General features: G+C 37.9%; 1 protein-coding gene across 2 annotated transcripts in view; it reads right to left on the bottom strand.

Moving 5' to 3' along the window:
• Positions 1–19373, bottom strand: part of sh3bp4a (SH3-domain binding protein 4a) — a 31479-nt gene extending 12106 nt beyond the window's left edge. Inside the window, exons 1-3 of one of the 2 annotated variants that reach the window (XM_039682917.2) lie at positions 19245–19373; positions 5768–5964; positions 3306–5668 (exon numbers count right to left, since the gene is read on the bottom strand). In XM_039682917.2, the coding sequence (XP_039538851.2) occupies positions 3306–5668; positions 5768–5888 (2484 nt within the window). In that variant the 5' untranslated portion in view covers positions 5889–5964; positions 19245–19373. The remainder of the gene's footprint in view (positions 1–3305; positions 5669–5767; positions 5965–19244) is intronic. The other variant, XM_039682918.2, reaches the window with a different exon arrangement.
• Between the last annotated feature and the right edge of the window lie 273 nt (positions 19374–19646).

Here is a 19646-nt window from a genome sequence, read left to right as displayed (position 1 = left end):
TACACCTGCCAAGATCAACCGTTGGCACCATACGACACAGATCTGACTGAGAGCCGTGATGTAAACGTGGTTTGCAGGGTTAAGGAAATAAATTGATGGCAAATGTCTGCTGTCAGAACTCACTGTGCAGAGGGAAAGAGTAACTCTTCTGTCAACAAGACCATTGTCTTGTTGTAAGTTGTAAGACGTTATTTATTAGGTAAGGTCTTGATAACAGAGTGCAATATTTTAGTAATAATTCCAACTGATTCTGAATCGTTCATGCAGAAGTGCAGTTAGCATAAGTCAAAGTCTTGGAATGCGGTTCTGAAAAGGTTACTGTGATGAATGCTATTAGCTATGAGACTGAGACAATGGATACTTATATGAGGCATTTAAAAGTACGAACAGCGAACCACTCGAGCAAATATGTATATAGCCAAATAAAGCCAATTGCCTTAAGATATAATTTTTCTTTTCTCTAGAAAGTGCAAATGCACTAGTTGGATCAATGTAATGTAGCATGATTTGAGCATTTCCACCAAGCTAAAAATCGAATACCACTTTAGTGTTAATATTTAAATGTTCTAGCATCTTGCTAAATTCCTTTCATTTTTATTATTTCATTAAAGTTAAGAAATAAACATTTTAGCTTGTTGCGAACGCAAGACGCTAATGATCAAATCAAGCTAGAAATGTATAATACATTTTATTTAGGTATACACAAACATAAACACACATTTATACATATAGCATGAGTTGAGCATTAGCATTTAGCTAAAATCTAAAAAAAACTTCAGTGTTAACGTTTTCTACTAGCTAAACCTCTTTCATTTGTATTATTTCTTAACATTTAGGTTTATATAATACAAACATCTGTCAATGCGTACAGATAGTATGCAAATTAGAATGCGAGTAGGTAGGTGAGAGCGAGTGCAAAGTTTCAGCTTTTCCCTTTGAAACTCAATAGAGCTAAACGATACTGCTGAATACAGCAACAGGCACATAATGCGTCAATATACTACTCACAATAATGACTGTAAAATGAGTTTTGCGGTTATGGTCGAACAGCCACAGAAAAATAATCTAATTTTGGCTATGCTACCAGAGGGCAGGGAGAGGTGAAGGTCATGTTTCACACTGATTTCTAAAGAAGCATGTAAAATGTGTCCCACTACACCATGGCTATTTGAGAAAATGTCAGGGCTCAGCCAGTCCTCAGGCACAAGCTGTTGGAAATCTCTTAAATGCATTATTTAACCCTTAAGGGCAGAGATAGCCAGTTTAAACCAGACAGACAGACAAAACTGTCAGCAAACTGAGATAAAATACGCTATTTAGAAATAGCTAGATCTCTCCAGAATTATACAAGAGCTAAAAAGACAATTCTACAAATATAAATGCTATCTTACAACACTTTGGCTATTGTAACTACAGTGACATTTACACAAAGAAGCTGCATCAAGCCCAAAGCAGGTGGCTGACTGTGAGGTGGCGATAACCCCAGCTTTGTCCACTCCAAATATTTAAACCAAGCTCTTTTAAAATGGCTAAGTTTAGCTTACTAGCCTGGTTGCCTTGGAGTGCTATTTTTATTTTATTTTTTTATTTTTAGGAGTGTTTATATATGGCTAAGGCAACTGCCAAGCTCTTTCAGTCTTTGGAAGCTTCCAGAAGGCCTAGCCAACCACCTACCATACAAGCTTTGAAAACGTACCACTTGCTGAGTAAAGGGGGCAAACTGCCATTTGACTTAATAAAACTTGGCTTAATAGTAAAAGTCATATATTTATGGATTTAGGCAAAGCACATTTGTGTTTGTGGAATGCTAACTTGTTAGTTAGGATACTGAGGCAACATACAGAATTGTTAAATCACAATAGCGACGGGAATTAGCTTGAAAGACTTAAAAATTGCTCTGCTAAGCTTAATAGTTGGCCTGTCAGACTTAACGCTGAGCAAAATTTCTTCCATCTCATTGTTTGCACAGCTCAAAATGTCACCAGACTCAGAAGCATTGGGCGTAATTACCAAACTCAAAAAGACAAATCACTAAATAATATCAAGAGCGAGGCAAGGAAAGGCCGTGTGTCCATCAGGGACTAAAGGCTGCAATTTCAAAATCGATTCACAACCACGAAAGACAATCGGCTAGCCTCTGACGTCAGGCCTTGAGAATAATAGCCTCATCTCCACTTGATAAATGTGTCAGCACTAGAAGCACGGCAGGGAAACAATGATGAAGCTCCCTCTCAGCCAGCAGAACACTATGAAAGAGACGCTAATGATTGTTGAGGTATAACAGACGCATACGGTCCACTCAAGTCTTGAATAATTTAACTTTAACAAAAGCTCTGTCTGTTGTGGAAGAAAAAATAAAAATGATGATTCCAGCTAGGGATATATCACTTTAACACTGAGGTCAGAGAATAGCCGGAATCTCTATTTGGACCTTCAAAACGAACTAGAAATTTCGCCAGATACAGCCAGTATTTTGCTAAAGATAAGACTGGACTTACTACATCTGTTCTCTGGTGAAAACACATCTTTCTAAATGTGTCGTCTCCTCAGATCTGCAAGACCCAAGCTGACAAAAGTGGGGTGCTAACATGTTTACTTATAAATGGGATATTGGTCAGTGCTAGTAAAAAGTATGTAAATGTCTACTGTGACGTGCTGTTCTGACAGTAACTCAACCCTAGTGTTGACAGTAACACAATAGTGTAAAAAAGCAGTAACTAACTAAAGGAGTAGTTCACCCCAAACTCACCCACTAATGTCTTTCCAATCTAGTACAACTTTTAGAAAGCCATAAAGAAATGTAACAACATGAGCATGAGTGGTGAGTAAAAGAAGACAGTTTTCTTTTTTAGATTAACTAATCTTTTAAGGACACCAAAGAGTTTTTATTTCTGGACATTGTGGGGATTTAACCATGGTAGTTTGTCCTGCACATACCAACCATGGACATCCTGTGCCCAGTGATAAAAAACTAATAAGAGCAATCTTTCTTTTAGTCAGAATATGAGTGAGCCAAGAAGGGATCTGGCTGCTGTACTTGCAGGTTTCCACAGCAGTAGATAAGAAAGGCAGCACAGAGCAGCTAAGTGCACTCTCATCAGAATTAGCCCCAAGCATTAATAAGAGAAAAGGCAGATAAGCAGAACTGCATAAAATAGGTTTAAATCAAGTATTTTGTGGCCAAATTTCCAATAGCTCTCCATTTAGACCAGGGCTTTTACTGTATTCAAAAAGCAAACACAGCCACAATAGTTTGAAAACTACGCAGTAGTTTTGGACAAACCAACACACACACATAGGCTTACCATCATCAGTTCCTTCTGAAAAGATTTCTTCTCTTTGGTCTCCATGTTGAGGCAATCTTCCTTTAGTTTCTCCAGCACTGAGGCAACCCTCTCTGGTTCACTATCCAGATCTGCTCTGCAAAAATACGTCAAAGGAAGATTCACGTAGCCCAGAGCATCAGCAAATGCTCGCCAGTTTCCCAGATTTTCCATAAGTATTGTCCTCACAGAGGCATAAATGTAAGTTAGAAACTTGCAGGGCTTCAGGATTTGTTCCATCAGCATTGTGGTTGTTAGGTCTGGCCCACAAAAGTATATAGGCTTGACCTTTCCCAAGACAAGCACATTTTTTACATGTACAAGCCCAATCTTTCCCTGATAGTATCCAATGTACCACTCTTTGGTCCATAGTTGTCCTTTGAGTTTGATCTTCTCCTCGCTGAGTAGGGCGATAATATCCCCTTTTTTATATTCCAGCAAGTACTGATTCTTGGTCTGCCTGATAACAGTTTTGATCAGTTTGCCAAATTTCAAGTTGGTAATGCAGCGCTCTTGAAACTGTGGGTATTTGGTGGTGATGGCCAGAGGAGACAAAATAATTTTATCAACTTCCTTTTTCTTTAGGAACCGCCTCTGGCCGCTGTTCCGTACCCCAGTTTTAGGGGGCGGCTGTGGTGTCTGAACGCAAAATTGTGCAAGGATGCAATCCTGATCATCTTTTACCTGGACACGTAACGTGAAGTCGGAAATCTCATCAGCGTTCCGAGACGTAATCATGTAGATGAGCCGGCTCACCTTGCCTAGTTTGATCTGAAACCCGCGAACAACCCTAGCCTGATCATTTGCCTTGACATCATAATTTGACATGTTAGAGTACATACCTATCAGCAAGTCCTGAGGCCTGCCAAGGACAAACTGGTGCTTTCCCCACAGTTGTAGTGAAACCGGAGGGGCAGACTTTGCTTGCTTCCCAACCTCACTGACAAGTAGAGTCTTGGGAGCGCAGTCATGGCCAAAAATGGCCACCACAGTCTTAAAAGATGGATGAATGTGTTTGGGCCCGTAGAGGCCCAATGTAACTTTCTTCACCATATGATCCCAAACAGATGAATTGAAGGAAACATGTTGGGTCTGGACAACAACGGCTACATACATGCAGGGCTCCAAGTTGTCCAGCTGAACCTGAATCGTATCACCATAAATGTATGCTTGTGGAACAGGAGAATATGGACCCTCTTTACAGTCACTTCTGACACACAAAACCTCAGCCATTGGACTTTCTGTCCTAGCCGTGACGGATACCTTCATCTCTAAGGTAATGAATGACTTTATCTCCATGTTACTCAGTTTGATTTCAACCACTGGACTGACAGTCGAGCATCTGTCATTGTTCAGCTCCAAAGGAGGATCCAGTAGAGCCTTCATAGAGATTTGCTGAGTGTCTCCCACTACAACATGGCCTTCGGGAACATGAATACTGATATGCGTATCTGGGAGCTGGACTGCCCCTCCAAAGCTGTCCAACTTGCAGACAATGTTAGTCTCTACTGGTTGCGTTTGACCCCAGCCTGGGTTCTGCCCAAGGGACTCAAGGTCATGGCAAGAGCGTGCCAACTTTCGATGGTTTAGCCAGGCTGTCCTAAAGTCCTCTCTGTTCTGAAACTGCTCCGGTGAGGGTGCTTTAAGTCCTGTAAAAAACCCTGATGAAGGCAATGGAGGATTTGACTGAGCTTGTAAGATTGATAACTCTGATAAACTGTAAGATCTTTTGCTTCGAAAAAAGGGATTGTCCTTGCGAAGCATCTGCGAGGCCTCAAGATCAGCGCTGGTGGATGTCCCATCAAAAACACTATTGCTGTACCCTTTTGTGTTGCTGTTGGTGGAGATGGGGTCTGAAGGCAAGTCAAAGAAAAGCAAATCCATGCTGTTGCATTGGTTAGGCTTCTCATTACTGTTCTGATCGAGGACATCATCCATGGACCCATTTAGGAATGGGTTGGTTGAGGAGAGCATGGAGAAGGGGTTGTTGTTGTCATAAGGCATGGGGGGCTTCAGCAACATTCCAGTCCACTCCCCCAGCAGGTCCAGCTCTTTTGCTCCCTCCTCCGAGCAGTCCCCAATATTGTCAATCATCCCACTGTCACTTAGAGATGAGTTCCTGTAGTTGATCGGTTGGACATACGTCGAAGGAATGTATCCCATTTCTCGGTTGTTGTGGGCGTACCACCATTCCCCACCAGATGTGTCCAACACATAGAGATGTTCGCCTTTGGAGAACTTTAGAGTGGTAAAACTGGATGGACAGTAATCCTTTATGGCGACCACTTCCCGGGCAGTCCCAAATGACGTTGAGGGGGCCAAACGCAAGGCACTGGGTGAAGGCACTGTAAAGATAAACATTAATAATAATTACTGATTTGCGATGTACATGACACAACCATATTAGATGTCCCTTTTATTTATTTGCAGTGCAATAAACTGACCTTTGACATCTATGAGACTCGCCTCAGTCAGTCCCTCATCAAGGTCAATAAGAGTGCCCTCTGATTTACATCTAGGGAGCACATTGTTGTTGTTGGTTACTCTGATCCTGTGGGCGGCCATCTTGGATTGGTCAAGCTATTTTACCATTGCTCCAATACTGACAATCACACACTGGCCGTTTTTAATTTTTTTCCTGCTGGGAAAACAAAAAGGACAGGGAAAATCTTGATTAGCTTTGTGTGGCAACAAACGCTTGATGCACTGAGAATAATGAGACATACTGCAATCAGATTATTGGATCACAAAACTCTTCTGAGAGATTGTTCCCAGAGATTAGTGTGGTATAGCTAAAGGGACAAACTGGGACTAGATGTAACTCAAAATGTACTGCAGGAGATAAAAGATCTTTAAAGTTGATTACTTTAATCTCTCTTGGAAGAGACTAATGCATTGTTGTCTAGTTTGTAGATGAAAACTTGAGTCAGAAAACGTTAGTTCAAAACTCAAACAAAAGATCCTGATAGAATCTCAATATTTTGAATGCTCTTCATGGTTAAAGGTCACATCGTTTTTAATGCTCTTCATGGTTTAATGTCACATCATGGTTTAACTGATGGAATATCTATTGCAAAGGGATGACAAAGAAGGAGGTGAACAATCAATAAAACACCCATTACAAGGTGCTGCCACCTCCAGATATGACAATATATGTTTAATCTTTGACCTTCATTTGAACTTTTTTTGAAAATGTCTTAGTGATGAACATTCCTGGTATTATTGTGTACGTTACCCCAAACAACATAAAAAAATATCGTCTTTTATTCAAATTTAATGCCTTGCTGCATTTCAGAGACAACATTTTCAGCTAATGAAACTAATCCCGCTTTTACTGTTTTTTTTTTCATCTTGAATATTATTTTTCATTTGTGAATATGAAGCAAATGACGTAAAAAATACATTTCAGAAAAATATAGCCTACTATAATTCATTTCAGCATAAAAGGCACTTATTGTAGCTTTTAAAGATCCATAAGACTTTATGGAACAACATTATTGCACATTTACCACACAATAACAATGTAATAAAATCCCTTAAAGATTTTACATTGACAACATCAATAAACAACAACAATGTAAAATGTACTAATTTATAGACCTGATATCTGGATGAAACAGTCTTTTATCACTGGTAGAGCGTTTGATTTGCCAGGTTCAGAAAGAAAGATATCAAAGCACCATATCAAAGGACACCTTGAACTAAAAATCACATGCATATGGTGCAGCAGGGGTTCCATCAATTAAACAAACTAAAACACCGCTGGGTGATGAAACTGAATAAATACCATCCTAAAAGTGAATGCATTGCCTTTAGTGTCAGCATGGTATTTTTTGCTAACTCCCATAATAGTGCTGTATAAAAATGATCATTATTTGCAGTTTGTTGTGGATTAGAGCCTGTTATGATTTATGCTCTCTTAAGATGAGCAAAAGTTTGGCTTTGGGGGTAGAGGAAACAGACCCAATTTCCATGCATGATTGCCTCAACTTCTGTCTGAGATGATGAGCGCTATTAATCTGCTCTTGACGTGACAGACATGCAAAACAACGCACAGATGTAAAACAAGCTATAATTAGTTGGACTAAATAATCACAGAAGCATGAAAAGAATATCAAACAAGACCAAAGGGCCAAGTAACTGCACTCCAAGTAGATGATAATAAAGCCATTTCTACACAAAAGTTAGCCTCAGAAGGTAATATCCTAAATGAGGTTGAAATGACAACTACTTCTACTTATATGAATGCACAATTTTGTGGTAAAAAATGCTTTAGAAATACTTTCAAAAGGCTCTTTGGAAGGAAATCCAATCCATGAAGGCCATGGAAGGAACTTTCATGTCTGTTACTTAAAAGCTTAATGATCCCTTCAAAAGAAGGAAAGCATCTCTGGCATGAATGTTTTAAAAGTCTTTCACACAAAAGACCCGTGGAAAGATTCAAACCCTTTTAAACGTCCATTTCTTTTTATCATAAGATGCTGAAGTAGACTTGTCTTTCTTCAGTCCAACCCTCAAGAAATCTCCCCCATGCTTTTATTTCATTCATAATTCAGGCCATCAGAAGTTGATGGAGAAGCGCATTCCTCGATGACATGAAATTGTAAAAAAATGATGGCACTGACCTCCACCAACTCTCTCAGGGCTGGAGAAGTGCTTCAAGGTCTATGGTTCTTCCAATACTAGGAGCACCGACAAATAAAGTTGATTAGAAACCTAGTGAACTGACAAGGATGTAATCATGGTTGCTGATAACAGCACCTGGGGCACTTCAATGACTGAAGACTAGTGTCTACTTCCTATAATCCCTCTATCTTCCAACCGTCCCATGTCTATTTTCGCAGACTTTGGTGATAAAACTAGCCTATTTAGTCACTGATCTGACAATTTCAGACTCAAATTGCTATTATGAATTACGGTCTAAGTGTACACTTATAGTTTGGTGCAATTTCGTGGGCAATATCCAGACATTTATATAGGAATCCACACAACCAGGAGTTTCACAAGGATGGGGGCGACAAACTTCCGTAGATTACTCTTATGTAAAAATTGGTCTGAAGAAACTGAGTTTGAAAGTGACTTTTTTGTGAGAAGTGCTTCATACATTACTACACTTTTTTTGTAGGGATAATTTCAGCCGCCAAAAATTATCGAAAGTTGCAGTTTTGGTTTTTGGTCGAAAGTTAATAGTTCCATTAAGGCCGTTTGTCCACCAAAGCGTTTTTATCCAGCTGAAAACGCTAGACGCTCTGCTGAAGACGCCGTGCTTTGGGCGCTTGAGAGCGTTTTGGCAGCGCAGCGTTTTTTCCGTTGAGACGTTTCGTTGCTATGATACAGAATATCCGCTGCAGTTGAATGTTGTGACAGTTGGTCGGTGTGGTATTAGTCCCGCCCCTCCTCCACTGTGATTGCACGGCTGGATAAAAAGTGACAGTGATGACGAGCGCTGCGTTTTATCCAAAGTTGAACATTTTTCAACTCCCAGCGACCAGTAAAAAACGCTGGGCGCTCGGCGCTTCAGCGTGAAAAAAGCGCTCAGTGCTCATGGCGTTTAAAAAACGCGGCGCTCTCATTGACAACAATTGAAAACATACGCCAGGAGCGTGGAAAAACGCTTTGGTGGACACACGGCCTAACTCTTAAAAACATGCTAATTTTTCTGCCAACGTGGATGGAATGGTGCCGTGCAATACAAAACAACACTCAATACTTCCTCAAAAGTACTAGAAGAACCATTAATGGAACTGAAATCGAGAAAAACAAAACCTTGCAATTCCCCAGTAGTCGCAACCCCATAACATTCAGCCACAGAGACATTTGTACCCATCCGTCTACAACATGAAACACTTGTAAACCACGACTCTCGGGTGTCCCATAAGACAAGAGAACAATTATCTCAGATGCAGCACGTAACTCACTGAAGATGAGTCGAAAGCACTTCAAGATGGAGGCCAGGGAATTAAGATGCTCTTAGATACATTGTTAGCTCTACAGAAACCTCATGGGTTTAAATTCAAGCACTCCTTAATTATCGCCCTTCAGATAGCTTCATATTGATAAAACAGTGTTGATTTATTCAAATAGAGCGGCATTATCTTTCCACCTCGCATTAACACACCTGTCATTTCAAATGAATTATTATAATTACATTTCCAAAAACGTGGCGTTGGGGCAGTAACTGAGATAACATGGCACATTACAGTCTGCGGTAATTAAATTTTATAATTTTTTTTCTATTGATGATAGGGAGGAATTTCATATTACGTTGAGCTAATTGGGTGAATATGACCACCTCGTGTTTATAGCAGAGGACAAAGCAATTTCTCACTCCACTGCCCCACCGGTCCATACTTCACCACTGACTCTAAAACAAAAGGTTTACTCAGGTAAAGTGCAGAGGGGTGTGGGTGGAAGATAATATTTCAAAGTGCCCATGAGAGGCTAATTTCAGGAGTCCATTAAATGACAGACTTCATTTATCGTCTCTACGTGAATAGGTCATTCTACCTGACAAGGATCAGCTAAGCTAACGCAAATGAGTCTGACATTACAAACCTCTTTATCAAACATATTCCTCAGTACAAACTGGATCATTCTGAGATCTAGGGACTAACAACAGGCCACTACTTATTTTGCAAAGTTTACACACTCACACATATATAAATATTTCATAAAATGTTTTAGAACATCATAGAGTCATTGTGCTGAAGCGTGTGCACTAATTTTATTTCTGGCGTCCCAAAAAGTCAAAGGAGAACACATCACATTGTTGTTCCAATTACACTCAGAATTGTATTTGCATACATGAATACACAAAAAGAAAGAATTCACGTGTGTTCCCAACTGTATCCCTCCAAAGAGAGAAGAAAACGATGCCAAGCTTCATTCCTGTTGGGAGGTCTGGATTAGCAGAGGCTTAAACAAAGTCCTCTGTAAATGAACTGTGTTGTTTCGCATCAGGTCGGGCCGTCTCTCGAGAAACGCTCTACATATCAATGAAGACTTTTCAGAGCATTCCTCACCCCTGTCCATCTTCATAAACACCACCACACACTTTGAAGGACACATAAACCTCAGTGCATTCACCATAAGCCAGTGCAGATTTACCTCAGGACGGAGGCACGCCGACTGACAACAAGAGTACAGTGGCATTTAGGGGATTACAAGGACTGAATTTGTGCTGAGTCTCCATTAATTATGAAACACAATGCAACACTACTGTGCTTGTGGGAAACTGATGACAATTGGGCTTTTTAAGGTTTGTTCTATTCCTGAGGGATTCGCGAGGTATAGATCGCAATGCTGCAGAAGTCACGCTTTCAGCCACTAAGAATCTGATTCAGGAGATTTGCTAATTGTTATTGCACTGCTGTCAGTAGCTATTTCAACTACCTTTGGTTAAAAATGTAGGTGTGTTCATCATTTGAGTGTCAATGTTAGGACTCTGAATGCTAAATTTCTAGCTAGCTATGCTTCAATATAGTCTGAAATGTCATTAGCATTTATTGTCTTCTTCAGTCAGTTTATCTTTCAGGTCAACTGCTGTTGTGGCAGGGCAACAGTTAGAAAAGAATACAATGAAGAAAGCTAGCCAAAATCCCATTATACATAGCAAGCTTAGCTAACTGATTAAGCTAACGCTAAGAGCTAAAGCATGGCAGGCTAATTAATCCCTGGCTCAACAACAACAACAACAACGTAAGGAACAAAATCTAGTCAACATGAATGTTGTTTTGCAACTAGTCGACTAGTTAACCATCACAACCTACCCAGAACGTACTTTGTAGAGTATTTGTTTAGTTTCTATATTAGTTACACAAGGCCCCCATACAGAATGTGATGCCAGCGCTTCAGCAAGAGCATAATCATTTATTTTCTGAGTTAAGCGCACACATGTGTTTGGGAGAGAGTGAAGTCCTTGGAGGGAGAAGAAACCCTGCAGAGACTAACCGGAGTAAAACCATGGAGTCAAACCTAATTATTATACACGCACACACTTCTCTGGAGAGTGGAGCTGACAGGAAGCCAGCATCCCAGCACATTCATCATTTAACATGTTCATGGTGCAATGGAATCATATTTTACATTACACACCAAATGTGGCCTGAAATTAAATAAAACCTGAAGCGCAGGATGTGTGTGAATTTTCTCACGAGTGTCTGTTTGGCTAGTGGGGTGGTGCAGTCTTCACATCAGAGGTCTTGCGTCATCACATGGTTTCATGACGCAAACACAGTTTGTGATAAGAGGATATCAGGTGTCTAACGCAATGAAAAAGTGTCAAAAACGACACTTTCTCAATTTTAAGATAATAGTGTATTTTGTTATGTCTATGAAATGTTATGAGATTAAGAACAATCTAACTTGCGTTACTTAAATACTTATTTAATTTACATAATTTCTTAATTATTTACAGAATTATATATGAAATAGAAAATATTTGTGAATATTTTATGATTCATTATATATGTATTTCAATATTTATATACATATATTGTTCATATTTTATATTCACAAACGTTTACATTATTCATACAATTACAAAATTATTTCTATTTTTATATAATTATATTTCATAGCATAATTGTATTAAATAAATAATTTAGTTTAGTTTAAATTAGTCATATTTTAACATTTTAAGAAATTACATTGATATATTAATTATTACTGAACTATGTAATATAACTTTAAATAATAATCCTTATAAATAATACAAAATTAAATATAAACAAGTAAGCATAATTACTTATAATCATATTAATAATTGCATATTTTACATTAATATATTTAAACAATTCTGTTGATATTTTATTTTAATTATACATTTCATACAAAATGATTTATATTTTTAAGAATTATTATATAAAATTAATTAATATAGCTTAAATATAATTATTTAGTAGTACATATATTTATAACATTTTATGTTAGAATATTATTAGTTTTATTTGGATATTTCATTTACATTAATATAGATATTTAATTTTATTATAATTGTTACAAGAGTTAGAATTATTAATAACAAAACAATTATTAATTATTAATAATTATAATTTATAATAAATGATTTCGATGTATAATGTTTATTTTATATTAATATTTAAGCATTCAAATATTATTAATTGCATTTATTATATCAAATTAATAATTTAGTATGATTATTTAGAATAAATTATATTCATAATTCATAATAATTCATAATCATAACATTTGTTTATATTTTATATTAATATTCAATCATCCACATATTAATACATTGTTTTTAATATAATTTAGTTACCATATATAATTATTAAATAAGTAATTTAACAAACAAAACAAAAATATATATATATATATATATATATATATATATATTTACTATACTAATTTTGTATATTAAATTGTTTTAAAAAATCCTGGAAAGCCAAACTCAAAACTATGCATCACCAGGAACAGGAAGTGACAAAGGTAATGATGACCATCTGCAATTCCAGATTTGCCATTTAGAAATCCACATCGGTCAACCACAAACTTGGATACTTAAACACTCGAGGGTGTATCAGGCCCTGAAATTTACAAATAAATTGTGTTTTCACTCTAGCATTATTGAAACTCAAGCTGACTTCATTCTCTCAGTCATTCAGACAGAATCAAACACCCGATTGGCCAAACTCCAGAATAGCAACGGCCAATCAGATTCCTCGTCTCAGATATCAGACAGCCAGCATCTCAAATGCATCATGTATTGTACGGAGCGTCTGCATTTCAGTTGCAGAGTCTTTCTCAGATGTCAATACTTCCCTGAAGACCCTTTTGGCAAGAAAACAAATGGAACCAAAAAGGCTAATGACTAAATCTTTCGACTTAAAGAAAATCATTCAGAAATTGACTAAGGAATTTCTACATCTCTGACTGTTTGCTGTGACTTTATCTATGAAACACTTCATTAAATGAGACTTAACATGTACTTAGTCTGGTAAGACACTCCAAAGCTTTCATTAACTAAATTAACTATTATCAAAGAACAAAAAAAGAACAGTCCTTTCTCCTGAAGAAAGTTGGAAGTAACCAATGCTCTTGATTATAACAGGATTAAGGGTGAATATCTCAAAATCTGTCTAAAATTTCACAACTTAACCTAAAAATCAAAGAACTAAAAGAAATTATATATTTGCCTATAAAATATAAGCCATTTGGGAAGGGTCAAGCCTTCTCCGGGACAACGACTTTGTTTACAGAAACAGGAAAGTGGCCGAACTATGACAGGAAGTGCTCTGGAGAGACTGACATAGTAAAGGAGAAACAGCAAGAGAGGAAAAGAGAAAAAGAAAGAGAGGAAATGCTTGGCTGATGAGTAGCTCGCGTCCCTCCCCGTCTCCTTCTCTCGTTCTCCTCATGCTGTGTGTGTCTGAAGCCCTCCAGCTGGAAATGGGCTGCCACAGACTGGAATTTAATATCATTCCTCAGCTGATAGAACATAAACAGCACAAAAATCTCACTCATAACCCTGAGCTTCCTCTGGGCCAAATATAGGATGTAGAAACACCAAAGAACGCAGACAAACTACAGATGGCAAGCAGAACATGTCCGTCCGCTGTGAATCTATACGCTCTATTTTACATATAACGAACACATGAAAACATCACACTTCATCATTTTCATATATATATATATATATATATATATATATATATATATATATATATATATATATATGTGTGTGTGTATTTCTCATTAACATCCTCATTGTCCAGACATTTTAGGGGGTTTTTTTTGTAACCAAGTTATTCTCAGAGGACATTGTCATTAGATGCTTATTAGTGTCATTTAAATATTAAGACAATACATATTTCATGATTTAAAAATCACAATTAAATTAGAAAATAACTGATATCAATAAATGTCATGAAAAGTTCAAAGACCCCGGGTTGAAAATCCTAACCCACACACACTACTGAGAATGAAATTTTGTTTCTGCGACTGTAAAAAAAAGTTGCTGCCTTAAATTTAAGTACAGTCAACATGGATGTTAAAGTCAATCTGAATTAAATAACATTAAACTGACTTTAAAAATGAGTCGAATCTTGTATAACTTACAATAATATAATAAATAGAGTTGAAAATTGCTTAACTTATTTTGAACGATAAATCGCGATTAATCGCATCCAAAATAAAAATTTGTGTTTACATAATATATGTGTGTATATTGTGTATAATTATTTTGTATATATATATATATATATATATATATATATATAAATACACACACATGCATGTATATTTAAGAGAAAATATTAATTGTATATAAAATATTTATATTTATACATACCGGTAATATTAATTATATATAAATATACATGAAAATACTTCTTAAATATATACAAGCATGTGTGTGTATTTATATATTTAAAATAATTATACACAGTGCACCCACATATATTATGTAAACACAAACTTTTATTTTGGAAGCGATTAATCACGATTAATCGCCCAAGTAAAAAACATACGTCATCATAACTTTTTTTTTTTTTTTACAGTGTATGATAATGAGAATTTTGCAGAAAATGTGTTTAATTGTCACAATGCAATAAATAACTTTAAAGACCATTTTCTTCTCCAAGAAACCAATGTCCTACCCTTTATTTAGATTTTAGGTTTAAAATAAGAGCCACGTTTCATGCTTCTACTTGAGCAAAGTTTATATATAAACACGTCTGCGGCCGATGAATCACCAGGAATCAGAGAGTTAGACAACAGGCTTTAATAGGAGGCTCAGACCGTTGAGCGTCTCATGAGTCCCGAAAACAAACCGCCCAGGTCTTGGTCCTGATCCCAGCTAAAGACACCCACTGATACCATCAACAATACACTCCCTCATCCTGACACGCAGAAAAAAGCAAAAGAGAGTATATAATTCTAGGTTATTCTGAGTAATACTTACCCTTAGTTGAACTGAAACTAGTGGCTTTCTTTAAACGTAGCATCATAACGCAGGCCGTCTATAATAGTCGCATTTGCATTGGAAGAGCAGTCAAAGGCTACGGGAATGGAAAGGCCATTTGGATGGTAGTTGGAGCACAGCATTTCTAGACCAGGGCTGCTTACGCTGTAAAAGCCACAATATACTTACAATGTAATCTCTCCTGATGGCCAACTCTGAAACATTAAATCCTCGTAAAACGATCTGCCATTTTATGCCCTGTCTTTCACAGTCTACTGCCATCTGACTCGAGGGGGATTTTAACACTGCTGTTCTAAGCTGGACTAACATGGCTTTATGCACAGTGGACACGACACAAATAATAGAAAGTGTGTTTTCTGGCTGATAGGCATTTCTGTGAAAGGAATGTTCCAGCTTTGATCCAAATTAAGCTGTATGGTCAACATCTGTGGCATGTTGTTGTTTATTTGATTTATTGTATCATTTATTTAGCAGGTTAGATACGTATTTTTATGTAGTTTTGGCTTAGTGGTGATTCTTAAATTTGTGAATCCGTGCACTGTGCTAGGAGTTGCCTAAGGCCGTGTGTCCACCAAAGCGTTTTTCCACGCGCCTGGCGTATGTTTTCAATTGTTTTCAATGGGAGCGCCGCAGTTTTTAAACGCCATGCCCATGAGTGTGACGAGGTGCTGAGCGGTTTTTTGTTTTTTTTCACGCTGAAGCGTTGAGCGCCCGGCGTTTTTTACTGGTTGCCGAGCCGAGAGTTGAAAAATGTTCAACTTTAGGTAAAACGCAGCGCTCATCACTGTCACTTTTTGCCCAGCCGTCCAATCACAGTGGAGGAGGGGCGGGACTAAACTACACTGACCAACTTTCACAACATTCTTTCTGTACAACGACATCAACCAACAGAGCAAACCGAACAAAATGGATGAAAAATACATTTTTAGTATGAAAAATATGATCTGCAAAATCAGTTACAAGTAAACTGTGCTGCTGATAATCTATATCAAGGTAACGAAACCTCACAACGGAGAAACGCTCTCAAGCGCCAAAAGCATGGCGTCTGGCGTTTTCAGCTGGCTAAAAACGCTTTGGTGGACACACGACCTTAGGGTGTGTTCACACTTGTCTGGTTTGGTTTGATTCAAAGGAACCCTGGTGCGATTGCTTTAGTATTGCGGCTCATTTGAATAAGGTCCCGCCCACACTACTGCGTTTTGGTTTAAAAACGGAGAATTAAAACGACTGAAAACGCAGATCACGTGACCATTCACCAACACTGGCCATGCGCAGATTGACTATTCCTCAGATTTGATGAAGAAGAAAGTAAAGTTAGCTACCTCTGCAAAGATTAGAAAGGTGGAAGACCAGAGTTTTCTTTTCATGGAACGACGACTAGGTGGAACTTATACGGGGACGGGTCATGTGATGGGTGGCTGACGAATCAGGGAAGGACACGTCATGACTGATGACACCCAATCATAGAATCGAGCGTGAGCCTCTGCGTTTCAAAAGTCCTCCGTTTTGTCCCGTTGTCACTGGAACGCAAAATTCAAAACGCAAAACGGAGCAACAGCGTTTCTAAACTTCTCCGTTTTAGGTCTTCGTTTTTTCCGTTTTAGTCTGGACGGGAGGTGCAAACGTAGCAAAAGGTCTTCATTTTTAAACGAAAACGCACTCAGTAGTGTGGACGGGGCCTAAGTGTGAACGCTGCCATCTGAACCCTGTTGCACACCAAACAAGCGGACCTAGAACCCTGAAAGATGGGTCTCGGTCAACTTCCAAATGAACTCCGGTGCGGTTCAACTTAAACATGAATGCAACGCGAACCAAAGACATGCCGATGAATGAAAAACAGGACGTGATGTCAAGATGCGACCCTAAAAAGGACAGAATGCTCAACCCTGTACCAACACCTGTTTTTTTCTCGTCATATTCACATCACAGTTCAGTACAGGCGTCAGAAACGTCTAATCTTTAGGTTCAGTGTTAAAAATGACAGCGAGAACGCTAGCGGACCAGGACTAAATGTACCAATTGGTTTTTTGGACCCAACTACAAGTGTGAACACAACCTTAAAGGTTGTCATTAAATGTATCGCTTTTAGGGTGTGTTCACACTTGGCATGTTTGGTTTGGTTAAAACAAACCCTGGTGCGATCGCTCTGTTAGTGAAATAAATGTGAACACTGCCAGTCAAATCTTAGTGCGCACCAAACAAGCAGACCGAGACCCCTGAAAAGTGTTGCCAACTTTTTCGATGGAAAGTAGCTAAAACTTGCACAAAAAGTCGCTTAATGAAACGCCAACTATCATCATTGGTTTCTTCTAGAGGAGCATTCGACTTTTGGTAACCAGACAGTTGATGGGCCCCATTTTTTTTTCCTACTATGGAAAACAATGGTTACCGTCAACTGTCTGGTTACTAACATTCTTCGTTTATGTTCAGCAGAAGAAAGAAACTCATACAGGTTCGAAAAAAACATGAGGGTGAGTAAATAATGACAGATTTTCATTTATTGGGTGAACTATGCCTTTAAGAATGATTAATCTAATAGTGTTAGAGAATAGAATAGTGTTTCAGTCAATCCACCAATTAAAATACATAGTTTATCTGTTGTTTGTGTGGACAAGCTCCTTAAATTGATCTTTTCTAGATCCATACATTAGAACATAAAAGGTTAGTAAGTTATGTTATTCACATTAGTTTCACGTTAACACATTTAATGGTTTAAAACTCATGACTTTACTTGTCATATTGAAGCCAAGCTGAAGCTCCATTGTAGAAGTGTTACTGTAAAAGCATTTTTTGTTTATTTATATTAACCGAATTATAAATCCTAATCAAATAAGACCAATTTTTGACGACAACGACGGGGACACATTTTCTGAAACATTCCTTGAAGGAAAGGCTCTTATTAACTTTGTTAAGCAAAATACACAAGCGCATACACACACACACACAACCATACACATCTAAAGTGGCAGCCATTTGTTCTGCGATACATGAATATTTAATACACCACCTAACTTGACAATAAATTGTTAATATAACAGGGGGAAGCTGAGGTCTTGTAGGAAAACGAGGCTGAGTTATGCCACAGGTCAATCCTGTTCCATTCAAAGTCTGAAAGGAATGTGGGAAGGGGAGGGAGGAAGAGGAGAGAGGGGATCGACGGAGAGCGGAGAGGGAGGGGGGATGTATAGGATGTCCTCCTTACCATTAGAAATGACCACCGGGGTGGTCGTGACTATCAAACACTGATAACCACGTTAACAAATAACCAACTGTCAAACAAGAACAAGTCGTTCCTAATGAAACTGTTGTAACCATAGTTTCAGTAGTTTAGTACTTAAAATTAGACAGTTACCAAATTCATAAGGCTATTTTTTTTTAGTATTTTTGAATAAACTGGTGTATTTTAAACTGGTTTTAAATCAAAATTATCGAAATTACGACATTACAAGAAATCCCTATAGTTATTCAAAAAATAAAGACATTTTTTTTCTGGCAGACATGGGCTATATCTCAATGAATGGCTACATTACAACAATAATTGATGGTTCACAAAGGGAATTCTGGGAATATCAATTATAAGACAGTTTAAGCTTTTTAATAGCCTACTACTTAGTTCAAGTAGCTTAAATATAGGCAAATGAAGTGTACACACACGTAAAATTAGTTAATTAAAATAATATATCCATCATTTTTAGTTCTGAAAACCTTTTTATACGTAATGTATATAGAGTCCGTGTTGTCTTTTTAATATATCCAACTTAAGTTTATGCATTTAAAATTTGAATACACCTGATATGTGTGCATCATTGCAACTTCAGGCTTGTAAAAGCAGCAGAAATGTTACAAGAAACGCATGTTCTACTTAACACTGAGCACTGACACAAACATTTCGGAGGTTTTGGAAACATAATCCGAATCATTTCAAAAGCAGTCAGAAGGATTAACAGCACAAAAGCGCACACATGGCATACACTCACCTCTGCATTCCAGTTATGTTTATCCAAGCAGCGCGCAGTTGTAGTGTTGAGTTGGTTACTTTGTGCTCCTTTGTGGTTCTTGGGCAAAAGCGTCTCGCATCGCATCTGGGCGGGGCTGGAGCGCTGGTGATGTCACAGAAAGGGGCGGGGAATATGAGACGACTGGGCGGAGACTGGACCACTGTGGTGGTTTCGCCATCTGTCACCTCAGGAAAATCACTTTTCCCCTGGTGTATAGAGTTTGCCTGATCAATTTTTTTTTTTTTTGAATGATGATGCGGATTATATTTATTCTATAGCCTACCCTGCATCGAGCTTATCTCTTTCTTACATAGACTACTTCTACCCCCAAGAACAGACTAAATATCCAGTAACTTTTATTTTACGTCCTTGTTACATATG

The sequence above is a fragment of the Pimephales promelas genome, chromosome 2 (assembly GCF_988280905.1).
Source record: "Pimephales promelas chromosome 2, fPimPro1.hap1.1, whole genome shotgun sequence".
NCBI lineage: Eukaryota > Metazoa > Chordata > Actinopteri > Cypriniformes > Leuciscidae > Pimephales > Pimephales promelas.
This window is presented reverse-complemented; position numbering and strand designations above follow the sequence as displayed.